Source organism: Antennarius striatus, chromosome 12 (assembly GCF_040054535.1).
Source record: "Antennarius striatus isolate MH-2024 chromosome 12, ASM4005453v1, whole genome shotgun sequence".
Classification (NCBI taxonomy): domain Eukaryota; kingdom Metazoa; phylum Chordata; class Actinopteri; order Lophiiformes; family Antennariidae; genus Antennarius; species Antennarius striatus.
The window spans coordinates 9429731-9454864 of record NC_090787.1 but is presented as its reverse complement, the minus strand read 5'-3'; the positions used below and the strand labels follow the sequence as shown (position 1 = coordinate 9454864).

The 25134-nt window shown below is 39.7% G+C and overlaps 1 protein-coding gene across 1 annotated transcript in view; it reads right to left on the bottom strand.

Annotated features, from left to right (window-relative positions):
* Nucleotides 1-22391, bottom strand: part of LOC137604705 (receptor tyrosine-protein kinase erbB-4-like) — a 271599-nt gene extending 249208 nt beyond the window's left edge. The window contains exon 1 of the mRNA XM_068328679.1: nt 22125-22391. Within this exon, the coding sequence (XP_068184780.1) occupies nt 22125-22233 (109 nt within the window). The 5' untranslated portion in view covers nt 22234-22391. The remainder of the gene's footprint in view (nt 1-22124) is intronic.
* Between the last annotated feature and the right edge of the window lie 2743 nt (nt 22392-25134).

Here is a 25134-nt window from a genome sequence, read left to right as displayed (position 1 = left end):
AAGAACAATGACTTAGGCATTGATTTGGTCTGTCCTCAGAGTGGTGGATCCTCGGCAATTGGTGACCTCTGTCCGCTTCATCGGCTGGTGGTGACTCACTCCACTGGATGGGTCAGCATGCTTTTGCCAAACATTTCTTTATTGCTACTGTTACTATTATTGTTTTATTGTTAATATGTACATGCAATATCTATTGCTTCTTCTGCCCACTCCTGGAAGAGGGGTCCCTTCTCTGTAATCTTCCAAAAGTTTCTCTCATCCATGTTTTTCCCTGTTAAAAGGGTTTTGGGAGGAGTTGTTTCTTATCCGATGTGAGGGTCGTACTGCTCGCAGTACACAAAGATCAGAGGGATATCGTCCATGTGCAGATTATAAAGCCCTTTGAGACATTTCTATGAATCTGGGCCATATAACAATAAGTAAACTTGAATAAACTCGATTGAGGCCTAGCAGTTGCTTCGTGCAGGAATATGTAGCATAACCGCAAAGAGAGCCAGTAATTGACCAGGCATGTTGCTTTAACAATTTCTCCTAAAGCCCCAGCCCCCAGCTGTTCTTCTAATATAGCAGGGATTTGGTTAGCCTGAGGACATTTTGCAAAGTTTCTGATCACATGCAGACATATCAATTGAAATATGCACTTAAAAAGTACCAATGAGCACCCAGAAACATGTCAGACACACGATGGTAAACCATGCTTTGTGGACTGTGCTACTTCTGGTTCATAATGTCATCTTAACTATATGTGTATGAGTAGGAGACAGACCTATAAGCACAATTCACAAGCACAGTGAGAATGTCACCACAGCAGTCTGCCCCCAAAACAACTGATACATTTTCCGTCTCACTGCCAAGAATCAGTGCACACAAAAAGAGGGCAGCTGGATTGGTTCCAAATCCATCTTCAACATGTATATGCAATGTGAGCTGGGTTTAAAATATGGTGCAGTGCTGCATTTGTGCAGTGTGACTTCATTGAGGAACTAAAGTGACACTTGAGAACCACATTTAGTAGTGAGCCAAATCCAGTAATTTAGACTTAATTAAAAGTGAGTGAATTCTTAAAGAGTACAGGGGACCCCAGCCTGCATTTGGAAACAAAGGAACTCAGCTTCATTGGTTTCTGAGAGTGATCAATAATAATCACTGTCAAAAAGACAAAAAAAAGAAAACCAAGGAAAAACAAGCGATGGGCTTCAGGCCTCACTCTGCCTGAAATAAACAGCTCTTAGTCTCTTCTCTTTCCTATCAAACTGAATTGTGAATTAGCTAAAGGCGTCAGATAAAGCAAGATGACCAATTAATAGTGTTGGCAGCCCAGTGAAAGATTTGTAGCTGCACTTCATCAGCACATCGATTGGTAGCTTCACTATAGGATTTTTTCATTACAATAAAAGCATCAATCTTAGAAAAACAACAACAAACAAATATAAATGAATTAAAAATGAATGTGGATTTTGTTGCATTTTAGGTGATCAAAGTTATCCAATTGCTTACTTTTGTCACAGTAACGTGAAATAAACTTCTGAGACAGATTGAAGTAACAAACAAGTACCACAGGAAAGGGAAGATGGCTGAAAATAAATGTGATTGGAAATATTGGAGGATGTCTATATCTTTCCAGTTTGAGATAACTAATAAAGTGAAGAGAGAAAAAGTGAGGGAAGCAGCCTGGCACAGAATAGCCAGGGGATCCTAGGCCAATCGGAGCATGGCCTTTTAGCTGAGTGCTCTGTCAGAGATGCCAGCGTGACGGACAGAACTGGCCCAAGTGACATTTCTCCAGGGTAAGAAAGAGGGGACAAAAGTGTTACAGAGAAGTAGGATGAAAGGCAGAGAAAAGAATCCTTAAGCATAATGGGGTACGGATAACAGGGTTATTTTTTGATGCAGTCGAATGTTATTTCCACAGGTGTGAAGTCTACCAAAATTTCCTATTCTTGTAGAAGATGTACAATTTTATTGAACATTTTCTTGAGCAGTAGCTTTGTGCAAAACCTCAGTATCTTTTAGTGTCCTCATTTCTACTCAAATACAAGAAAACAATTCTCTTAAGTCATTTTATTTGACAGGTTGTATGTCTTCAAGTTGAAAATATATCAATAAAGAACTACAGAACTGAAGTCAATAATGTAGGAATTTAATGAAAGCTATAATAAAGAGAATAATATTGCAGGACTTAAATAAAAACAATTTTCATTAATGATAAAGTTATATACTAAAAAGCTTCAAGCGTGCTTCATCTAATACAATTTAAGTCAGTTTTGGAAGTTTGTGAAGACAGTTAAATCCTGAAAATCGTACCTGCGAGGTTGAACAAGCAAGAAGGGGGATCAGAGGTGAGGGGAAGGGAGGGCATGTCTATAGGCTAGGAGCTCATTAGCGTCACACCCATTACTGTCCTGCCAGCGTTGCTTCCCTTCTTCATCACACCATGCTCTAAGACAGACGGGCTGTCTGTGCACAGAGGAGCCAACATGTCCAACAAAACAAATATACCCACTGCCAATTTTGTACTCAATCTTTATGTGTCGATTTATTATGAAATTCATGTAAGGTTTGGTACTGTTAAATCGAACCAATCCAATACTATCTCCACCCAATGTTATTTTTTTTCACATTTCTCAAAGAAATGTCATTTGCCTTCATTCATTTTAGTGAACTAAATTAAAATTTTCTTTCAGAAATGATGATTTTATTTTGAGAGTCCTGAAGTGTTGAATTGAGTGAATATGAGCAAGAATATGGCTACCAACGTCTCAGTTTATTTTTGAAAGCAATTGTGCTTTGGTGAAGTCAGACAATTTTACAACATTCTGACTACTCCAGTACCTGGAGTCATTTCAGTAATTCCAATAATTAGGTATTCATTCAGCCAACCTCTGAACATCTCAGCTATGAACAGAATATTTGCTTGAACTGAGGATTTATGCAAGAATAATCCCCTGTCCTGCAGACTACTGACTCATTGACTATGTGTGAAACATATCCTACAAGGAGACCCTAACATTAGTATGAACATAACTACACTATACAGTATATAAGAGTACCAACCAGATCAAAGAGGGCATTATGGGAAAAACAAGTTATTACATACAGAAGCAAATTATGGAAATTCATTGAAACTATTTTTGCAATGCGATTTAGCACTGTCAAAATGGATTCAAACGATGACCAACAAAGACAATTCTTCCTTTTTGGATTTCCATCTTCCACTCACTTAAAGCCTTGAGTGCAGACTACTGATTAACAAAAAACAATGCCAAGAGGATTGTCCTCAGCTTTCCCTTGTATCTTTTGTATTCTGTGAATAAAGTTACTTTAATGCCAATCTATAATTTTTTTTGTATACTTGGGATGAGCGAGTGCACCACTATCTGTATCTATATCTGTATCTGTTCAACCATCTAAATTATCTGTAGGTGTGATTTGACTGAAAATGGTGGGGCTTAAATCAGTACATTATTTTTTGATATGGATTGATCCGTTCCCAGTGTTGTACTGGCACCCCCCCCTCTTGGGGCACACTAACACGTCACTGCCCGTCACTCTTTGACTCCCAAAGTGTTTAAAAATTGCATGCTTACTGTACATGCCTCTTGTGTGTTTGTGTGTGTGAGAGTGTGTTTATTTCGAGGGCCTGTACAAACAAAAAAATACATAATACAGATACAATATTTTTTTATTTTTTTTATTTTAGTATACTGAAATGCATAAATAGGTAAATACATAATACGATACACATATAAAATAAAATACATTTTCAAAAAATATATTCAGTAAGACTGAGAAGACAATTTCTCCAAGTGGGACAATAAAGTGTGTTTATTCTTCTCTTCTCGTCAGTTTTGAAACAGCAGAAGGTGATACAAGGGGAGTAAAGGTAAGGAGCAGGCATCAGCATGGAAGAGTGGGATCGCATCTCTGATTGGCTACAACCACTTGTTTTCATCCAAAAAGGAGGTTTTTTCAGATGCTTGACTGTCTTCCTTAGTCCAGATGGCTATACAGGGATCCAGGAAACCAATTTGTATTACTAATTTGCTGAATGAGAAGTGATGCATGCTGCATCAAGCCATGTTTGAGATCATGCAGAGAGCAATGAGTCCAATTCATTTTTTATAACGCAAGCATCATTGACAGGCTGGTAGTTTCTTGAAATAATCAGGCACTGTATTTTAAAATACAAAAAATGTCCTACATTCAGTATTTCACAAAGTTCATCAGAGCATAATTTAAGAAAATTACATACTTAAATCTATTACATCTTATAATATACTGTACAATACAATTCATTAATAAATCCAATCAAGATGTCAAATTAAAAAAAAATAGTACAACTATTCTGTCTGAAATGTCACAGGGCAACAATGTCTACAGTACAGTATAGCTTGAAACTGAAACAAAATTGAAATTGAAACAAAAATTGTACTTACAGAAGGTACTAACTTACATCCCATCATTGTTTTTGAGCAAGACTACTTGGTAGACTGGCTAATCCTAGAAGTTACACCTTAGAAAGTTATGCCAATGATTAGAATAAAAAATATCTTCTCTGTCTTCTCTGCCACAAATTTATTCACAACCTGCCTCGCAACTTTAACACATCTTGATTTTCAGGATGGTGTATAGGTAGGAAGGCAGGCTACTCTGTCGGGCCCCAGAGGGCTCTCGATATTTGAGTCTCCATTAAGATGATGAGTTTTGGCAGCTTAAGTTGCAGAAGTTATTGCTCCGCTTCAAACCCCCTCATGGCAATGCCTAATTAGACCTAAACCTCAGCCCTAATTTAAAGATAGTTAGCTGTAGGGTTTAGCTACCAAAAGCTAGAGTGAGTGTGGTATGTGCCCTTGCGCATCCACGCATCAACGCTCGCAGCTTCACCTCATCGCGGATTTTTGGTAGGCAGTCAGTCTATTGGCTGGTGGCATCCGGAAGTGTACTCCGTTTCATGAGTCTCGGACTTACTTGAGACACAAAAGTGCCTTTAACAGTCTATCAGAGTGTGGGAAAAGGTAATACAGATAGAAAGTGGTTTAATGTCAGTATGGGAAAGGTTAATAAATGTTTAAATTACCGTAAATAGTAAGATAAATAGTTTGTCGCTCTATCACAGAATTTATTAATCGCGTGTGGTTTCTGGAACACATTTACCGTGAGGAACAAGGGCGCACTGTATGTGTAGTGATGCATTTTAAATAGTAGGTTTTCAGTGGCAGACCAAACAAATGAAAAATAAATGTTCAAATTACATACAATGTGCAATGTAGATAATATTTTACAATGGTTAGCAATATCGAGCCTGCTCTACTGCAAGAATAAATACCGTGTTTATCTTGTTGCACAGTGGCAGAGTACTGTAGTTATTCAACTATTTTCATTCATCTCGAGATGTATAAAACTGCATGTATACAATGGTTGTGATTACTTTGAGTAAGGGCAGTCAGAGTTTGTGTATTGAAATATGAAGAAACCATTTAGTCGGGCTGTATTTTTATAGGCACTTTGTGATAAACTGTCTGACCCTAGGGACCAGCCCTATGTGTTCCCATTAAGCTTTACTGACAGCTTGACATTTCCCAGGGTAGAAGGTTCTGATTCTGGTATGTTTTATTCATCCTATTGACTTCACTTTGCTGTCAAGCCAGACAGAGCAAAAGCCCAAAGTGTGGTAGGCGGCAGTGAGAGAGAGACCAGGAGATACCTGTTGTTGTTGTGTTTTCTACTCAGACTGCCAGACACAGCTTTGAGACAGCTGGTTGACATAAACACAATATACTCATCACCATGCCGTGAGTTTGAGAGATATTACTAGCACTGTCAATGGACAAAACTGTCTATTTACTGGGAGAACTTGAGACATACAGGTGTAGACTGTGGAATTGAATCCCTCAAGTAATATTACATTTAGCTGCCATAAGTATACGTAGTGCACATCATCACTAAGGCAACCCTGCCTGAAAAGATATCCTGTTCATTTTGATCATCTGTGCAAATATCCTTGGATTTTAACACTCAACTACTTCCCAGTGTGTGTGAAGCTCAAAGTGCCAAACTTGTATGTTATTGTAGGAGGGTTGTATTTTGAAAAAGAGCATGCCAAAATGTTATTTATATAAACTAGGAAAACCGTGATACAGTATGATCTGAGAATTCCACTATGCTGTAGTTAAAGCATACTGACCCCTTACCAGATAATGATTTTGATCACAGTTCTATTCTCAGAAGCTCAGGGGATTTTCTTTTTTTTTCTGCTGAGTAGTCATGTTGTTTTCATGAAGTCAACCAGATTGTTAATACTGTATACCTAATTACTGGCTTGTGGAGAAGGACTTTGTTCAGTCAGAGATGGTTTAAGCCCAAGCTATACTATAGATGTGATGTCTATTCATGTTGCCTTATTGAGTGCATGAAAGAAATTATTCTCTTGCACAATACCATTGCACCTAAAAACAGCTCAACGTCATTATTCAGATTTCATTATGTCCAGCAGGCTGCTTTTTTAATTGCAGATGTTCAGAAATACTTAATCTGGTTATGAGATTATTTTGATCACTTTGCAAAAACTTCCCAGGTTTATGCCATGGTGGGTGAGAGGTTTTTCTTTGCACCACCTGTGTTCCCATTATTTTTATAATGAGAAAATAGCAGCGTGCTGTGTGTATTTGGAACATTGCAAAACAAATCGGAAATGAGTGTTTTTATTTTCATCTCTATTTTTGTAATTTCTCTTTTTTCATCTTTACTTAAATCGAGACTGAACCAATTACATTCACACCTATTTCGCAAAGGTCTGAATCCAAGAAAGGACCCATGCCTGTGTAGATAATGTTCATGAGACAAGTGCCTCCCTCATCTCCAGGCGTGTCACGTGGCGTCAGGAACGGGAGCCACGACAGGAGCCTTCTCCAAGACAAAGCACTTGGAGCCGGGAAACACAGCAGGCCTTGTTCCCCTTTACTTGGCTTCACGTCAAATGAGTGTTTGCTTACTGGGCGGACCAGAACCCCTTGTAGGAGAATGCAACACACAACCTCTACTCAATTCAAGCTGGAGACACATGCACTGGACTTACTGTATGTGCTTTTGTGACCAGATATTGCTAGTGAATCAGTAAACAAAGGACAGCTACAGCTCAGTTATGCGTCAATTTTTGAAAGATGTTGAAATAGAAGAACATAACATTTGCTAATATGCCAATATGTGGTCATTGTAATCTTCAACCAGAAGAGTAATCTAAGCTACCTGTTTCATGATACCCAGGTTTAATTATTTTAAGCACATTAAGCAAAATCAAAAATGCATCTGAGTGAATAGTCCTTCTATAGTTTGCACTCAGCATTAGTGTCTGTTTTTGAAAATTAACACATTTACTGTGCCTTCTGTCACAAACTCATTATTTCACTGCATAATGGTCCGAGCACAAAAGCCATAGCTGGCACAATGGAAAACTGAGAACAAGTGCACAGTGTGAAGAAACGCTTACGCACCCTGGCAACCCCAGCAAGGCATGATGGTCGACAGGACTGAGTTTACTCTTTCATTTCTTTGTCTTTCATTTCCCCTGCTTTTCTCTCCCTAGCATCTGGCTAAATCTTTCCAATGTCCTTGCTAATATCCTCAGGTGAACTGGGCCATGTCAAACCTGAATCCATCAATCACTCTGTGCCAGCCATGGAGAAGACAGAGGAGGGAGGAAAGGCAGAAATGGAGGGATGAGAACAGGGATGAGAGGTGGGAAGGTTAGGGTGAAGTATTGCCACCGGTCCAGCCTCTGTCACCCTATTTGTCCTCTTCCCTGTCTTCAACTCTTGCAAAGTTAGCTGTTAGGTCAGAAGAAGAAAAAGAAGAAGAGACCCACATGGCTATATAACTGTACAGAGAAATTGAGGAAAGATGTATGAAAAGGGTATGAGGGGAACAGTCAACGTAACGTTGAACATCTCTGGGAACAGATGGACACAGGAAGTAAGAAAATAAAATAGAAACAGAGCATGAGAAGACAAAAGACAGAAGAAAGAATAGAGATGAGGACAGAAGACAACCCTGAAGAACACAGGTAAAAATAATTAGGTGAGGACGAGCTATGGGTGAGCTTGTCAGCAGCAGCTCTTGTAGGAGTGTGTGTGTGTGTGTGTGTGTGTGTGTGTGTGTGTGTGTGTGTGTGTGTGTGTGTGTGTGTGTGTGTGTGTGTGTGTGTGTGTGTGTGTGTGTGTGTGTGTGTGTGTGAGTGTGTGTGTGTGTGAGTGTGTGTGTGTGTGTCCTGTGCAAAATGAAGTATCTCTGTCAGAGGCCAGTCTCCCCTCTGGACTGCTGCTGATTAATTGTCCATCCAGCTCCTGTGATAGCAACCACTTTAACCAAGATTCCCAAGACACTCAGCCATTGTCCCATCCCTGGCAAAAGACACCTCTCTTCCTGTGTACCCAGCCGCTTGCCTGCCCCTCTCTAGCTAAAACGGGGAAATTTGTTCTTTCATCCCTCACTCTATCCTTTTTTTTCTGTCTTGCTGTTATAAATAATCCTACATCAGCACCCCATTCACCTTGCCGTTGGGGGATAATGTCTCTCTGCGGGAGAGAGGTTTTCAAACAAAGGAGGGGAGCTGAAAACAGCATGATGTACAGTGCTCCCCCCAGCCTACCCACCCACCCATCATCCTGCGTGTTTACACATGAACCGGTGACTGGCTGAGATAAAGCACCTCTGTCTCAGGTAAACAGTCTAGCACAGCAGGCCAAAGTGTCAGGGTTGACTTTGGACCTGGGATGCACTCAGTCAGCTCAATTCACATTTGATATGCATTTGCATCCTGTCCACCTGTCCAGCCATCTCATCACACACGCACACACACACACACACACACACACACACACACACACACACACACACACACACACACACACACACACACACACACACACACACATACATTATTGATTCAACATTTATGCATGAATTAAAAATATTTTTTTTCCCCTACTGTGAAGAAGTTGCTTTCAAAATCAGGAATATCCCTCGCTCCCCCTCCTTTCCTGCCAGGCGGCAGAACCACAGCATCCATCCGGACGGCTGCATAGCCTGCCCCCAAAAGCAGCCAAGGTCAATTGCCTTTCCTGCTCCTCTCATCCTGTGCTTTATGTACCATCACATCCATAGAATAAGAGCGGCACTATTTCTGCTCTGCTGCAAGGTGACTGGTGCTTCACAGCTGTGACAGCCGCCCTAATATGAGCTAGAAAGAGAGCTGAACATTCCCTTTGATGCTTAAGAAAAATTCATATAAATCTTACATAAAAGTGAAACGTAGGTCTTTGAAATGCACATTGTTCATCATTTAACCTTAAAAAAGATTTTATAATCTGTCACGGTTCTGATCTGCTGCTACCTGCTCATCTTGCAAGAAATGTAAAAACCTAAATAAACAGAGACACAAAAGGATTCTCACTATCATAGGGACATAATGAGGAATAACAACAGTTTTTGTTTTTTTGTTTTTTCTGGATTTCATTCTCTTATAAAAGAAAAAAAAAAATCAATATTCCTGAGAGTCTGTCCGAGAACGACACTCAACCAAGCACACACTGTACCTCTACCAGGGCCGAATGATCAACTACTAAGCTTTCCTGCCTTGTGTTCCACTCCTCCACAAGGTTTTAGTCCTGTAGTCTATGTGTCTGTTCACCAAACAACCAGCAGATATGGGTGAAAATATAACCTCTTTGGCAGATGTAATAAAAACTCCAGGAAACAGCCATGTGACATCAACTGATTTGTTAGTTCTAACAAAATAAGCCCAACTGTTATGTTTTACGGGGTGGTAAGACATAAGATTTCCAAGCACTAACATAACCAATGCCCTCATAAATACTCAAAACTTTTGAGCATTCAAAAATAGTGTAAGAATACTTAACCTTCGTCTGTTGTTAGGGTCGCCACCGACCCGTTCTTGATTTTAAATTCCTAAAACTACCACAAAAATGCGTTTATTGCATCAAGGCTTTTTGACTTTGTCAGGTACCTCTATTACAACAAAATAATATCCAAAAATTTTTTTTCACTAAATTATAAAATGCTCTGGTTGAAATTGTTACCTTTGTGGTGCTAGGGTCGGTTTCGACCCTGTTATAAAATAAGCTTATAAAGCAATAATTAGAGCAAAAACTGATCGCATAAGTGCACTGTCAGACAGCCAGCTCCTCTCCTAGTTGTGTGAGCTTTAGTGGAATCTCATTTTGGATTTTTGTTTTCCAGTTTACCTGCACAGAAACAAAAACAAATGAAGTCGGGCATGTCAGATGTCTGTATAGGTTCTCAGTCAACCAGGTCATTGTTATCCAAAAGCTGTTGAAGTCAATCCACTCGACGTCAAGAAAGTTCTTGAAGACGTTTTGTATCTCATACAATAGACTTCTTCAATTCAGAGGGCGGCTGATCATGTCCCAGCTTATTAACCCTGTGGGGTGTGGTCAGTGCTATTCACATTCCAACGACTGTCGTTGAAACCCGTCTGGCTCCTCAACGATTGTTGGTGGGGGTGTCAAAGGGGGTCGTTGAAATGTGAGTTTCATCTTTGTATGCTAATGAGGGTTGTCTGATGTCTCATACTGTCCAAAAAAAAGAAGGAATGTGATACTGATGTCTACTCTTCACAAAGACGCAGCTGTGTCATCAGGAAGTGATAAAAAGCCCACAATTATCCTTGACTACAACAGGAATAAAGGAGGAGTGGACAACCTAGACAAGCTGACTGCCACCTACACTTGCCAGCGAATGACCAGGAGATGGCCAATGGTTGTATTTTACGACATGCTTGATGTGTCTGCATATAATGCATTTGTATTGTGGACCCACATCCACCAAGGGTGGAACTCAACCAAAAAAGCCAAGAGCAGATTGTTTCTTGAGGGGCTCAGAAATTCCCTCGTGAAGCCACACATTGAGCAAAGGCAGCGGGTTCCCTGAGACCCAGATGCTGCAGCCTTGGTCAGACAGCTGCAGAGCTCACCTACCACTCGGTCCACAACATCAGCAACACAAAGAGCATCCTCGCCAGCATCCTACTCAGCTAGCCCTGCCTCAACACCAATCGCACCAGCCACAGCCGGAACCCAATTCAGGCCACCTGATTCTAAAAGAAAGAGGTGTCAGGTCTGCCCAAGCAGGAAGGACAGAAAGACAAACTAACTGTGCTTCAAGTGCAAGAAATATATCTGCAAAGAACACGCAAATAGTGTCACTTTTTGCCACACATGCATCTAAACATACATACACACATATACATATGAATGTTCTTGCATACAGAGACTTTTACTCTGATTTAGTTTTTTATTAGTTTTCGAATTTGGAATTTTGCAACATATGCTTGATTGGTTGTTTGACCTTGCAAATCTATATTTTGTGTTATTACTTGTTCTGCTTTTCATTTTGTGTTTATAGTAAAGTTGTATTGCTGAAAAAAAATACTTTTTTTTCATTTCCTTGAAGTAAATATATATGGGTCGAAATTGACCCGTAACACCATAGATGTTACTATAGTTAATAATATTAAAATGAAAAAATAAATGAAAAACATTTATTCAAGAGATGTGTTATAATACCCCTCAGTAATACTCAGGTAACACAACAACCTATTTTTTATTTAAATGATTCTCTTGAGGCTCATTTTACCAGTTTTTAAAATTGAAATCGAGGGCTATACTGAAAAAAAAAGGCCCAGAGGCCCACACCAAAAATATTAAAACGAATATTTTCATGGATAAGGAAGCCTAACAATGTAACCAAGAGCTGAGAAACAATTTGGATGATAGACGATTGCTTTTAGTGTATTTTAGAGATGATTTAAAACGCGGGTCGAAACCGACCCGTTAACATCGGAAATGGTAACAGAAAGCTAACACCAGACGAAGGTTAAATAAATGGAACATGCACTGTGCTTGTTGAGTATTGTGAAAATCAAAGCAAAAAGCAAAGATCCGTCCAGACTCACACAGAGAAAATCCAAACTAAACATTGTATTTTCTTCACCTCCACCACTTGGCCCTTTTGGCCTTCTTTACCGCAATCTTTGATTGTCCTTATCTACATTTATAATGAAAATAAACCATTTGTTACATGCTGTGTTCTCCCACTATAAAGCATACTGTAGTTGCTGCAGATATTCCTCCTATGATATTCAATGACAGCAAGTTCATATTCACCCTGATAATATTACAGGAGAATTCTTTGTTCTGTGACATTAAACTCTGACTGGTAGACTACCAACATTTATATCACATTTGGTGCAGCCATTTTTCATCCTTGCATAGATAGTGTTTTCCAGTCAAATCTCTCTCTCTCTCTCTCTCTCTCTCACACGCACACGCGCACGCACGCACACATGCGCGCACACACACACACACACACACACACACACACACACACACACACACACACACACACACACACACACAATCCCAGATGTGTCCTTACAGCTGCCATGACTGACTGCAAACTCATTTATTACAGGTCACAAACGCCAAGCGGTTCATTTATAAGGACGCCACCCTTCCTCTCCTCTAACATAAGTGAAAAATCGACCTGCAAGAATAGCATACAGGACAAACCACTCAATTAGCATGAAGCAGGGCCCAAAAGATGGGAACACAGTTTAAACAGCAGGAGCTGAACAGAAAGACAGTGGGGATAGTTCTGTGATATGTTTCATTCTGCTGGAGCTGTCAAAATAAATGTGTGGATGACAAAACCACAGACAGTGAGTAATTTACAACAACTGCTCCCAGGAGCTTTGCAAAAAGTATTTTTTTAAATTTTAATATACTGCTATAATCCCCGAAGGAAAATTAAGAATGCACACTCTAGTTTATTAGTCAGTCACACGCATGCATATTAGTGTGTACAGGCCACTGTAATACACACAACCACTCACAAGGGGACCTATTAGCATGCTATGGGAGGTAGAGTGGCGGGCAGCCACTATGTGGAGCGCCCAAATGAGCAGCTTGTGAGAGGGACGGTGCCTTGCTTAATGGTGCCTTGGCAGTGCTCAGGAGGTGAGCCGACACCTCCCACTGTCAGCTTCACACTCTGGGTGTTTTTGGGCGGGAATGGGAATCAAACCGCCGATCTTGGAACATTGGACGACCCGCTCTACCGCCTGCTCTACCGCTGAGCAGTGGCTCAGGATCCAAATTTGAGAATTGTTGTTACACTTCTTCTGATTGGCTGACTGAATTGTTGAATAAAAACTTTCTTTTAACTTAACAAACAACTGCTTTCAACCTTAACCGCATAACACGCCCCCTGGCCTCTTTCATATTTACTTGGGCACACAAATCACCAAATCAAGATTTCGCACTAAGCATGTGTTCCACCGTCCATATCCGATATCACTCAAAGCCTGTCTGTAATTACATTGTAAATGCAGATTAGCCATGAATATTTTATAAGGGGATTACTAAAAGAGGAAAGAGACAGTGAGGGAGAGAGTCAAGAGAAATAAGCCCTTTAACACACACCCACATGCCGAACTGCATGAAAAGCTCGTTTGAAGGTGGAGCCAGTCTTTCATGCCCGAGTTGTCAGCCTATTATCATCCTTTCATACTTCGGCACCATTATTAACTCCGAACAGGAGTAGAAAAATAACAAAAAAGGAAGAATAAAACACATCAGTCCAATACGTCAATATGCTTCAGAGAGAGCAAAAAAACATGGCAGACTAGCTCTTGTCTCCCAACTCTGATTCTAAAAAGGGGTAATACAGTAATGAGTATGTCTTAACAATGATTAGCCATAATTTCCATTGTCATTTTAATGTTCCCACATTATGTGGAGGCTTACAAAGACATAGAGGAAGGCAGAGGGTGGGTGGAGGAAGAAGAACAGGCAGACAGTGGAGCAGAGAGAGAGAGAGAGAAAGTCTCCGGAACTCGGTTCGTCTGTCAGTCACCCTCTATTCGTCCAACCATGCATACAAACAAACACTGACAGACAGTCACCACACACAAAAATACACACAGCACGTCTCGAAGACCCGTTGTCACTGCATTTGAAACCCTCAGAATGCGGTTGTCAAAAGAGTCAGAGCCTGACAGCCTTCTGCAGCCCTCAAGGAGGATGTGAAGGCCTTATTGTGAGAAGAGTAGCAGTTTCAACAAAAGGGATCAAAACTCTAACAAAGTGACAGATGTGCATAGTGCATTCAGCCTTCCGACATCTAAATTGACTGATGGACACAGGAATGAGCTTTCGAGGACCCGGAAAGATTTGGGTTATGCTTCAAAGTGATGACCAAGACAAAGGCAGTGAGGTGCACTGCGCACTCACGCATTTGCGCATCAGTGCTCGCAACTTCACCTCATTGCGGATTTTTGGTAGGCACTCACATGATACTATACACGCAGTCTCGGACTTGAGTAAGGCACAAAAGTACTTTAAACAGTCGATAAGACTGTGGGAAATATCAGTATGGGGAGGGTCATAAACATTTAAATTACCATAGATAATAAGATAAATAGTTTGTTACTCTATCGTGGAATTATTTGCGTGTGGCTCCTGAAACGCATTAACCCGCGAGGAACGAGGGCACACTGTATGTGGGTGGGGGAACCCTGACATATGAGGTGGAGAATCACCACTCCACATTTTTTTGGCCACTTATAAAAAAAATATGGAAATAACAAAGGGAAACTATGTGTGCTTAAAATTAAATATTTTTTTGCGTTATTTCTGTGAGTTTCCATAATAATCTGTGAATATGTAAGACTTTTCTAGTTCATAAAACACACATATAAATATGATGAAAAGCAGAATATCACGGTCCCAGTAGACAGCAAAAAATAATACATTTTTTGCACATTAAATTTTTAACCACCAACCAAAGTAATTTATTTCTATGTTGTTGTTTTATAAGTATAAACGAGTGTTTGGTATTTTTATAATTTAAGTTAGAACAAAAATTTTGTACACTATGAAACCTGATGTTTAAATGCAGTGGTGGTGGTGCAGACAAAATAAGTCCAAAATGTCTATTTTGACTAACAGTTGCATTCATAACACAGTATGACTTGACCTGTGATATAGTTTGTGTCAAAACCCACTTGAAAAGACTGATTGGTAGAAGAAGCCTCAAGAATTGTATTGTTTTTCATGCTGCAAGCTTTTCTATGGTGGCCCTAAATGCACATTTGCCAACCTAATTAAATGACAACAGATTTATTTCCCCGCTGCTGAAACTTAGTCTCCAATCTGTCTAAATTAGCTGCAGTGTATTGTCAAAGATATCAAGCAGGACCTTGCTCATGCTGATATTGCTGAGTGTTTGTTGCACTACCTTGCTAATGAAGGAGTTTGGCTGTTGTGTATTCAATTCTATGGGTCTGTGTTGCACAGAGGCCATCAGTATTTCTATTTTTGTGGCTCTCTCCCAGATAGTTCCCTTTCATTCTGTCTGAGGCACACAAAAATTGAAAATGCATTCAATTTACAAAGAGCAAAAAGATGGGAAAAAACAGAAAAATAAGAGAAATGTTAGAATTTTCAACAAACATTGTCTGATGTGCAAAAATGAGCTGGGATACATAGATTAACATTTTAAATACTTCTGACACACAGCTAACAAAATTAAGAATGTATAAAACATGGCTGATGCACCAATCTAATTATGACAGCTGAAAAAATGAGATGGAAAAAATGATGCATGGCAAAACACATGCACATGCGTGGCACTGGGTGACTGTAGGTGATAAATGAGGACGTAGAGCTTGTAAAGGTCACAAAGGATATGATCCAATCATTTCTGCTAGCTGCAGACAGTCTGACTGGTTATGAGCCCATCAACAAATCAAAACTGGAAAACGTCTGCGGCTGTGTCTTCCAGAAGAAATTACTCTTCTCTCGCACCATAATAAATGTCAGTACAGCACATTTCTACATTATGATGTAAAAACATTTGACACATTGATGCTTTACATTTCAATATACAATTCTGACTTGTAAAAATGCTTTACCTGCAATCTGGCAAGGTTAGACATCAAAAAACCCTTAGGGTCAGTGAAAAAGGTCATGTATAGTCCCCACACATGAGGATGGAAACTCTCTGAATGTGCCACTGAGATGGACACACAAAGTTCGAAATGCCACCAAAATAATTTTGCTGTCTGTACATTATGGTTTTATTGGCTGCCTGAAGAGGTCCACAACCTTGGCAGTGGTCAGTGGTCAGACACCATGAGACCCTTCACACTGTGATGACTCATATTAATCATCATCATCTGATCGTGCTATGACAAGTGATATAAATGTCTATATACTATCCCTGTAAAATACAAACTAATCATCGGTTTGCAGAGCCACGGCGTTATTGTTTTGAAAGGACAGAAAAAAAAAACGATTGTATGGAAGGATGTGATATGTTTGTGTTGACTGTAATATTCAGGTCAAATCATAGTAATCCTATGAGAGTGAACCAAATTTAGTTGCCTCCATCTAACCCTGTCTTCTGCAACCTCTTCTCTCACACCAACTACCTTCATGTCCTCTTTCACTACATCCATAAACCTCCTCTTTGGTCTTCCTCTAGGCCTCCTGCCTGGCAGTTCAAAACTCAGCATCCTTCTACCAATATATTCACTATCTCTCCTCTGGACATGTCCAAACCATCTCAGTCAGGCCCCTCTGACTTTATCTCCAAAACCTCTAACATGTGCTGTCCCTCTAATGTACTCATTCCTGATCCTATCCATCCTGGTCACTTCCAAAGAGAACTTCAGTATCTTCACCTCTGCTACCTCCAGCTCTGTCTCCTGTCTTTCCTCAGTGACACTGTCTCTACACCAAACAACATCGCTTGTCTCACCACAGTTTTGTACACCTTTCCTTTCATTTTAGCTGAAACTCTTCTATCACACATCACACCTGACACTTTTCTCCACCCGTTCCATCCTGCCTGTACACGCTTCTTCACCTCTTTTCCACACTCTCCACTGCTCTGGACTGTTGACCTTAAGTACTTAAAATCCTCCACCTTCTTGATCTTCTCCCTGTAACCTCACTCTTCCACTTGAGTCCCTCTCATTCACACACATGTACTCTGTCTTACTGCGGCTAACCTTCATTCCTCTCCTTTCCAGGACAAACCTCCACCTCTCTAGCTTCTCCTCCACCTGTTCCCTGCTCTCACTACAGATCACAATGTCATCTGCAAACATCATAGTCCATGGAAATTCCTGTCTAACCTCATCCATCACCATAGCAAACAAGAAGGGGCTCAGGGCTACACACCTACAGCACACCTCACCCCTGTCTTACAGTCCTCATACATGTCCTGCACCACTCTAACATACTTCTCTGCCACTCCAGACTTCCCCATACAATACCACAGTTCCTCTCTGGGCACCCTGTCATAAGCGTTTTCCAGATCTACAAAAACAAAATACAGCTCTGTTTGGCCTTCTCTGTACTTCTCTATCAACATCCTCAAAGCAAATACTGAATCTGTAGTACTCTTTTTTGGCATGAAACCATACTGCTGCTCACAAATGCTCATGGTCAAAAATGCTCACATCCCACTTCAAAGCGGTGATGTACTGTAATTGTTAATGTTTGTGTGTTGTTCCGTTAGTCTGTCCATTCGTCTGTTAATCCACCAAATATATTTGCAACCATTGCAGATGAAAGATGAAACAAGAAGCACATTACTTGGGCAGCAAAGGGGATGAAAATGAGTTGACGACCTTGACCTTGAAAAAACTAGGTCAAGATCAAATTTGAACTTTTGTACACTCAGGAACTGGATAAGATAGAAAGAGGAGGGGAAAAGGCCAGTGTAAGACCGTATATCAAAGCTACTGCTTTGATCTATGAAAGTAGGTCAGAGCACTAGCTTTGATCTTTGACCTATGCAAGTAGGTCAGGGTAAAATTTGGAATTCAGGCGTGTCACAGGATGTTGTAGTCTATGACAGCATTGGTTCTTGTTTAACATGAATTTGACATTTTGGTTCTCAGTTATGTTTCAGTAATGTAACAGTGTATTTATTTTTATAATTAATTTATTTACACATATTGTGAAATTGTTTATCGGTTGGTTTGCACATGATTGTTGTTTCTTTTGGTTGCACATTTAAATATTTTTTTGTTGTTGAATTATTAATAAAGCTGGTATGTGACAACGTTAATCCCGTGTGTTCCATCATTGATCTGCAGCCAGTGCACCACCACCAATTCACAGTGCTTTTAGCCTGTGCATCACATGAGTTGGTCCAGATTCCCCTAGCTTCAGCTACTCTTTCCCATAACTTAATTGTATGGCTCATTAGCTTTATTTTTTCTCTAGTCACTTCTTCACCTCTTATATATATATATATATATATATATATATATATATATATATAGATATAGATATATATATAGATATATATATAGATATATATATAGATATATATAAGAGGTGAAGAAGTGACTAGAGGAATAAAACTGAATCACAGTTGAATCACAGCACATTTAAAAAATACACCATTAGGGGCAATAATGTCATATGCTCACACTTGCATTGGTTGGCCACTGCACACACACTTTTATTCCCTGCTGGAAGATTAGAGTGATTTTTCATCAGGGGCTGCATAGTATGTGCTATACATTTATTATTGATGCTAACGGTTCAAAAGTAGTTTGTTTGTCAACTAGTGGGAGATTTAAAGGGAATTCAATGGTTTTCCTCTCCTCTCACACCAAACCAGTCTAAATTACACAAACAGAATATCTATTTTTTAATCTGACTGCAGGACGAAATCTCAAAGAAAGTAAAGCATAATACTGTAATAAAAAATAAAAAAAAGTTAGAAATGTTTATCTGCAGAAAACGGCTTTTGGCTATGTTCTCTTTTTGTCAGTTGCATAAGGCAATATATGGACAATAGAAATGAAATATTTAGTGTGGCATTTGAATTAAAGTAAAAGAAAGTAAAATAAAGCAAGACAGAATATATTTGAAAAGTACACAGAATTTCACTGCTATATCAGTACAGGGTATTGATTGCTTGAAGAAATGGAAGCAGATCAGCCACCTAATTCAAAGACAGCTGTTCTCTTAATGAAAAGCCTGGTGGCAGTGGAGTATCTATGTTTCAATATCAGACATCAGCAGGAAAACTAAGGAGGCTTTGTATTGAAGTGGAGATGTGTAGGCCACATAATCTAATGCCATTCTTCCCCTATGCTTCAGACTGGACGGGGATAAAAGCATGACTACGAATTTTACATGAGTTTGCACTTGGCCCAGTGAGGGTGTAAAAAGCATTTGTGATTATGTCTTTTTCTTTTAAATGAGTGTCGCTGGATCAATTGTGAATTTTTGATAGACTATGAACTCACATATCAGCTGCACGCAGCGGTGGCACTATCAACTTAACTCTGGGTAAACAGGAGGGTGTAACCATGAAAACAAAGATGAAGGAGACGGTCTGACCATTCAACTTTCATGTCTTTTCAGATGGTGGAGCAAAATTATTAAAAGTTAAATTTTATTCAAAGTTAGAGAATGGAAAATGTCACATGCTCTTAAACTGTCATTAAAAAAGGTAGTTAAAACATATTCTTATAATTTTTTTTTTTAAAAGGCTCCACTCCATATACAGGGAGAAAAAAAGAGAGGGGTTTGAAAAGACTACTTGACATACTCCTTCACAAAATTTGAATATTCATAAACACATATAGAGACTGAAAATGCGGTCATATGGTTCACAATCGACATCTGCTCCAGCTCGAAGTTGTAGTCAAGAGCACAGTAGTGCAAAGACTCTGTCACCTTCCCATTTTCTGACATGTGCCCTATAGCTGTCATGCATTTTAGGCTGAAATGCTTCTCTGTGGTGACTGGAAAAGTTATAGAATATATACGCTCTTCAAGAGTGAGTAAAAACATTTGGCTGTTGGAGGTCCTGAATTTTTTTTTTTTTCAAACAGAAAAAAAAAAGAATGTGTACATTTAAAAGTGTAATGCACTTCCATAATACTATTGTGTTTCAATTACTTATAAACAGAAATGTAAGTTTGTATGAATCGTGGGGTAAAAAAAAAAAAGTATTGCGCATGAGCGTGCATGCTTGTTTGTAATATTGTGTGCTAAACGTGTGTGATGAATTCAAACGCACAAGACGTACAAGACGGACACTATGAGAGAATCCCCCCCAGATAGTTCTCTCAGGCTCACGCACTCACGCACGTTATTTCATCACTTTGCCTGTTCTCCTCTCTTCATCTTCTTGATTACGCTTAATATGAATTTATTAAAAATAGTATATAATTTACAGATTATATACTGTATAAGCTTAGAACACAGATGTTTTAAATCTCATTTTCAGCTGGTTATGCAGCTGGTTATGATGCGCGAAACAAAAGATTTAACTGAAAAAAAGATTATTTTATAAAATAAGCGGAAAAACTGACAAGGACCTTTTTTTTCTGAATTGTGTTTTAAAAAATTCAAATGAAAAAAAAAAAAGAAGAAGAAAGAAATACCTAAGGTCACAAGACATGAACTCATTCTTCTCCAATGTTATAACAGATGCCCACTCACTTTCTTCAGTGTTTTAGAGAAACAAAGACAATTTGGAGAACATATTGTCTGCAGAATAACAAGAGGACACATGTCACCTCCTCCTGAACCGCATCCAACCCTTAAGGTCAGACACACTGCGTTCGTTCCATTGGAGGTGAATCCTATTAACCGTAGGTTACAGTCGTGGCCTGTACGTCGAACTGCGCGATTATCCCTCTCATAAGATCACATCCGAGGGGATATACTGTAGAAAAAAAAAAAAGTCTGAAAATATTTTATGTCTTTTAAGTTTTTTAAGCAGGTACACCGAAGGACGCACTTTCTCACATCTCTCCAGTTATTAAAATGACAACCATGAGGAAAAATAACATTTTGTATGGATTTGGTTCCACATTCAAGAAAAATAAAAAAAATATAATTGGTATCATTTAGTTGTATTGTTATCGGAATACATCATTTGTCGACATTAGTATGGGGGCCATGAGAATGATTGCACGTATTTGTTTTCTTTGTTCGGTGAATATTTATTTACAAATCGATCTATCGCTTACGCGCTCGCGCACACACACGCATACACACACGCACACACACACACACACACACACACACACACTTATGTACAGTATTCTTGTGTCTAAAGAGCGCCGCTGCACTGCTCAAACGGTACTGCCGCTGTTGGTGTGAAATTACTGTGCGCTGCAAAGCCGATATTCAAACTGTGGGTCCCTGAGGGGACTCACTGCCAAATGAGGAATAATGCAATTTCACGGTAATCCGCTTTGCTTTTATCACAATTACAGAATGCATATGGATGAATGTTCACCATTGTTATTGCCATTTGTACAGGTGAGACAGTTACAGATGAGTTTACTAAACGGAGACCCTGCAAGGGTTTGATCAAACCCATATCTTCCACCAAACTGTGGTGATAATAAATACAACACGCTGCACTACAAACTGATATTTCAAACAATTTAAACGCCCCATTAGGTAAAATATTATTAGTCAGGCTTCGACGATTAAAGTAGTCTGAAAAGACGAGTGCCAGGCTCAAGGAGGAACTTCAGAAACAGTCTCCCGTCCGACAGCTCGTCTCTCCGAAGAACGGAAGACAGGAGTACACTGGTTTGTTGTAAAGCGATGCTGTCACTCATGTGTTTGTCCAGTGTGTCGAAGACACGTGTGATCCAAATGAAATGCTCCTCGATTCTTCCGAATCCAACAGTGCCGCTTTGTCCACAGAAAAGACAGAGCAAGTCACTCACTTGGATTCATCCAGTTTGTCACAACAAATACGCAACGTCAAGCTCCTTTCAGGTGAATTTTGAGCTCTGAATCGGTCGGCTCTACATGAATCTGGCATGATGGTGAAAATGACAGCACGGTGTGCGAAATATATGTGGCAAGTCAAAATGCATTCGTTACGAGCGTAAAAACAGCAGCTGCAGTAACGACAGCTGAGTGAACTGAATTTGACAGTTGGGTCATTACGCACAGTGCGCGCAGATGAGCTCCACGGAGACACCAAACTGCGCACCGGCGATCAGACCGATGGTGTGCACTCACCTGGTTGCGAGAATCCAGACTCGAACAACAGGCAAGTCAGAAGAAAGCCGAGGCAACACAGGAAAGTCGTTGGTTTCATTGTTGTGCTTGGCAAATATCTCCTTTGCATTCACATGTCCACCAGCGTAATCTGCCTTGAAACAGCCGGAAACAGTGATTAGTTTGCGTTTGAAGCCTCTTCTGGGGTACTTTTCGTCGCTCTGGACTTTTTTTTAATTTTTTTTTTACAGTTTTAGTTTAGTTTGTCCAACAACCCTCTGTCTCTCTCCTTGGCACCTGCAGGTCTAACGTATCCCTCTTTTGTGAAAGCAGAAATGGCCGGATATTAATTTCCAAAGCGCGCTCAGTAAACCTTGTCTAAACAGTATAAAGCAGCACTCAAGCCATTACTCCCAGACTTAGATACAGTATGCAGCTGTAGACTCGTATTCTTCAGACACACCTCCGAACTCTTGAACTCCTCCTACAGACTCTGTGATTGGCACAAGCGCCCGACCATCACCCTAAAGCCCGTCACCCACAGCTTCATTCGCAGCCTCATTGGTTGACACAAGTTGGAAAAAGCCCGTAAATCTGCGCGTCTGCTCCGATGCACCTGTCACGCTGAACACAGTCCTGAGAAATGTTTGCGAGGAGAATTTATAGGTGCAAGGAGTGAGATGCACTTGAATGTCACTTAAAGATGGCAGTTCCGTGCGTTTGATAATATATAGACTCATTTCGGATGTGTTGTTCGTATTATACTGAACTGTCAGCACTGTGCTTTGATATGGTAATGTCTAGAACAATAAAAGAGTTATGTGGATTATCACCAGGTTTGTACTGAATTAAATTTTCATATTCATATTGATTTCGTAACATGTTTTCCCTCCTCATATATAATATTGTTTTATTCTCTTCAAGTGGTTCACAGAAACCTCAGGCTACAAAACTGTAACCCAAAACCGTTTTATTCTTTATTTTTTTATTTATTTGTTATGCATCTTAAGTGAAGATTTCCATTTTCTCCTCAGCTACAAGAGCGCATTTCTGTTGAAGGAAAAATCTCTCCATATCCAGGGTAATCATTTCCCCAGGGGTGGCTCAGTGTAAATGACACAAATAAAAGTCAAACGGAACGTTTAGATAGTGATATTATTGCGCTCACTGAGCTATTTGTAATAGTTTGAAAGGCGCGACTTTGCAGTGGCAAAAAAATAACTAAGATAATAGGAGCATAGGAAACAATATGACAAAAGGTTATTACTTTCTGAACCTTTTGCTACCCGGGGCTTTTGCACTTCTGGAGAGGGTGGAATGCCTCCTGGAGCTACAATATGTCCATACACCTGGATGAAAATCATGTACTCTGGCTGTCTTTTCCCTTTTAGACCTTAAGGGATTGTGGCCATAATAATGATATCATACAGTAACAATAACAATAAAACATATTCAATTTGTGTTTTTATTAAATGTCTTTTTAGACAGATAAATCAAGTGTGATAGCTAAAAATTTATTTAACCAAATAAAATGATGAAAAGCCCTAAAAATATATAGTTAATCATTCCAGTGGACTCCAGTGGAACTAAATGTGATACATGAATGCTGTAATAAATATAATCAACTGTCTGCATGTTATATCAAATTTTCATAAGTATGAACAGAAGATTTTCCCCAGAAATTATTCTGCTTTTAAAAAAAATCATACGGCTCCCCATTTTATCCGCCCACTCACAAACATACGCTCGCGCACATGCAGACACAGACACAGACACACACACACACACACACACACACACACACACACACACACACACACACACACACACACACACACACACACACACACACACACACACACACACACACACACACACACACACGCCCTGCTATCTGTGGTCCTTTTTTTCTGTTCATGGAACAGGAAGATGAACTTCCCCCACACTTTAAGAAAATGTGATGCAGACAGTTTTCACTTTGAAAAAAGTCAAAAGGCTCTGTTGTTTTCAGCTCCGCTGCATCATGAATAGTGCACTGAACTGTGAGGGGCATTTTTAAACCTCAGCTGCAGTATTGACCCTTTACCAGTGGGGGGCAGTCCATTCTCACCTCACAGGTCATGGGATCAGTGGAGTGACACCGCAGGGGGGTGGGCGATCCAAGCTGTCACCAATGAGTTTCCTGACTCTCTGTGTGACATTGGCTTCCCATCACACTGAAGCTTTATTAAATATATCTCTGCAGAAATGAGCTTTTAATATGACTGGTGCTACAAATTTATTAGAAAATATGGAAGAATGAGATCTGGCAGCTTGCTGCAAACAGAGGCTTTGCTCTAAATATGCCCTAAATGATTACCGTTTATCATGTTTAATAGCAAGCCACATATTGTATTTTAATTATACATTATGCTTTAAAACACACCTTATGACAGTATCACCCTAATGCTGTCAATTAGCTAATTTATTCCAGGGGATTATGAGAGGGAATGAGACAAGGTTTCATGTGTTCCCACAGTGCATGCTGTACAGCTAATCTAATACATAACCCTTGATTTGTTTAATGGATGAGACTTTGCTGCTGCAAAAGGCAACGCCAATAAAAGTCAGAGCCCTCCAGAGGCTATTGTGCCTCATAATGATGCCAGACACACAATGTGAGAGTTATGAAGCAATTTTTTATCATCCGGCACATTGTTTTGCTCTGTTGGTGCTGTGCAAGTAAAAGCAATCTCTTCCTGCAGCAGCACTTCTCCCCCACACTTAGATAAACCTTCAGTATGATGAACTGTTCCAGCCACATGTTGCAGAGATGAAGGACTTTTAGAATTTAAATATGTTTCATGTACTGATGATTTTTGCCATTAGTCATTGCCACTGTACCATTTTATTCAATCATCCATAGACCAAAATCACTACGATTTTATTCTTCTTTTCTGTTTGGTGAGGATAAAAGAAGGCAGCTAAGTGTCAGTGGGTATGTCATGCAGATAGAAGTACAACAGAATGAAATTGTCATTAACTGATGAAT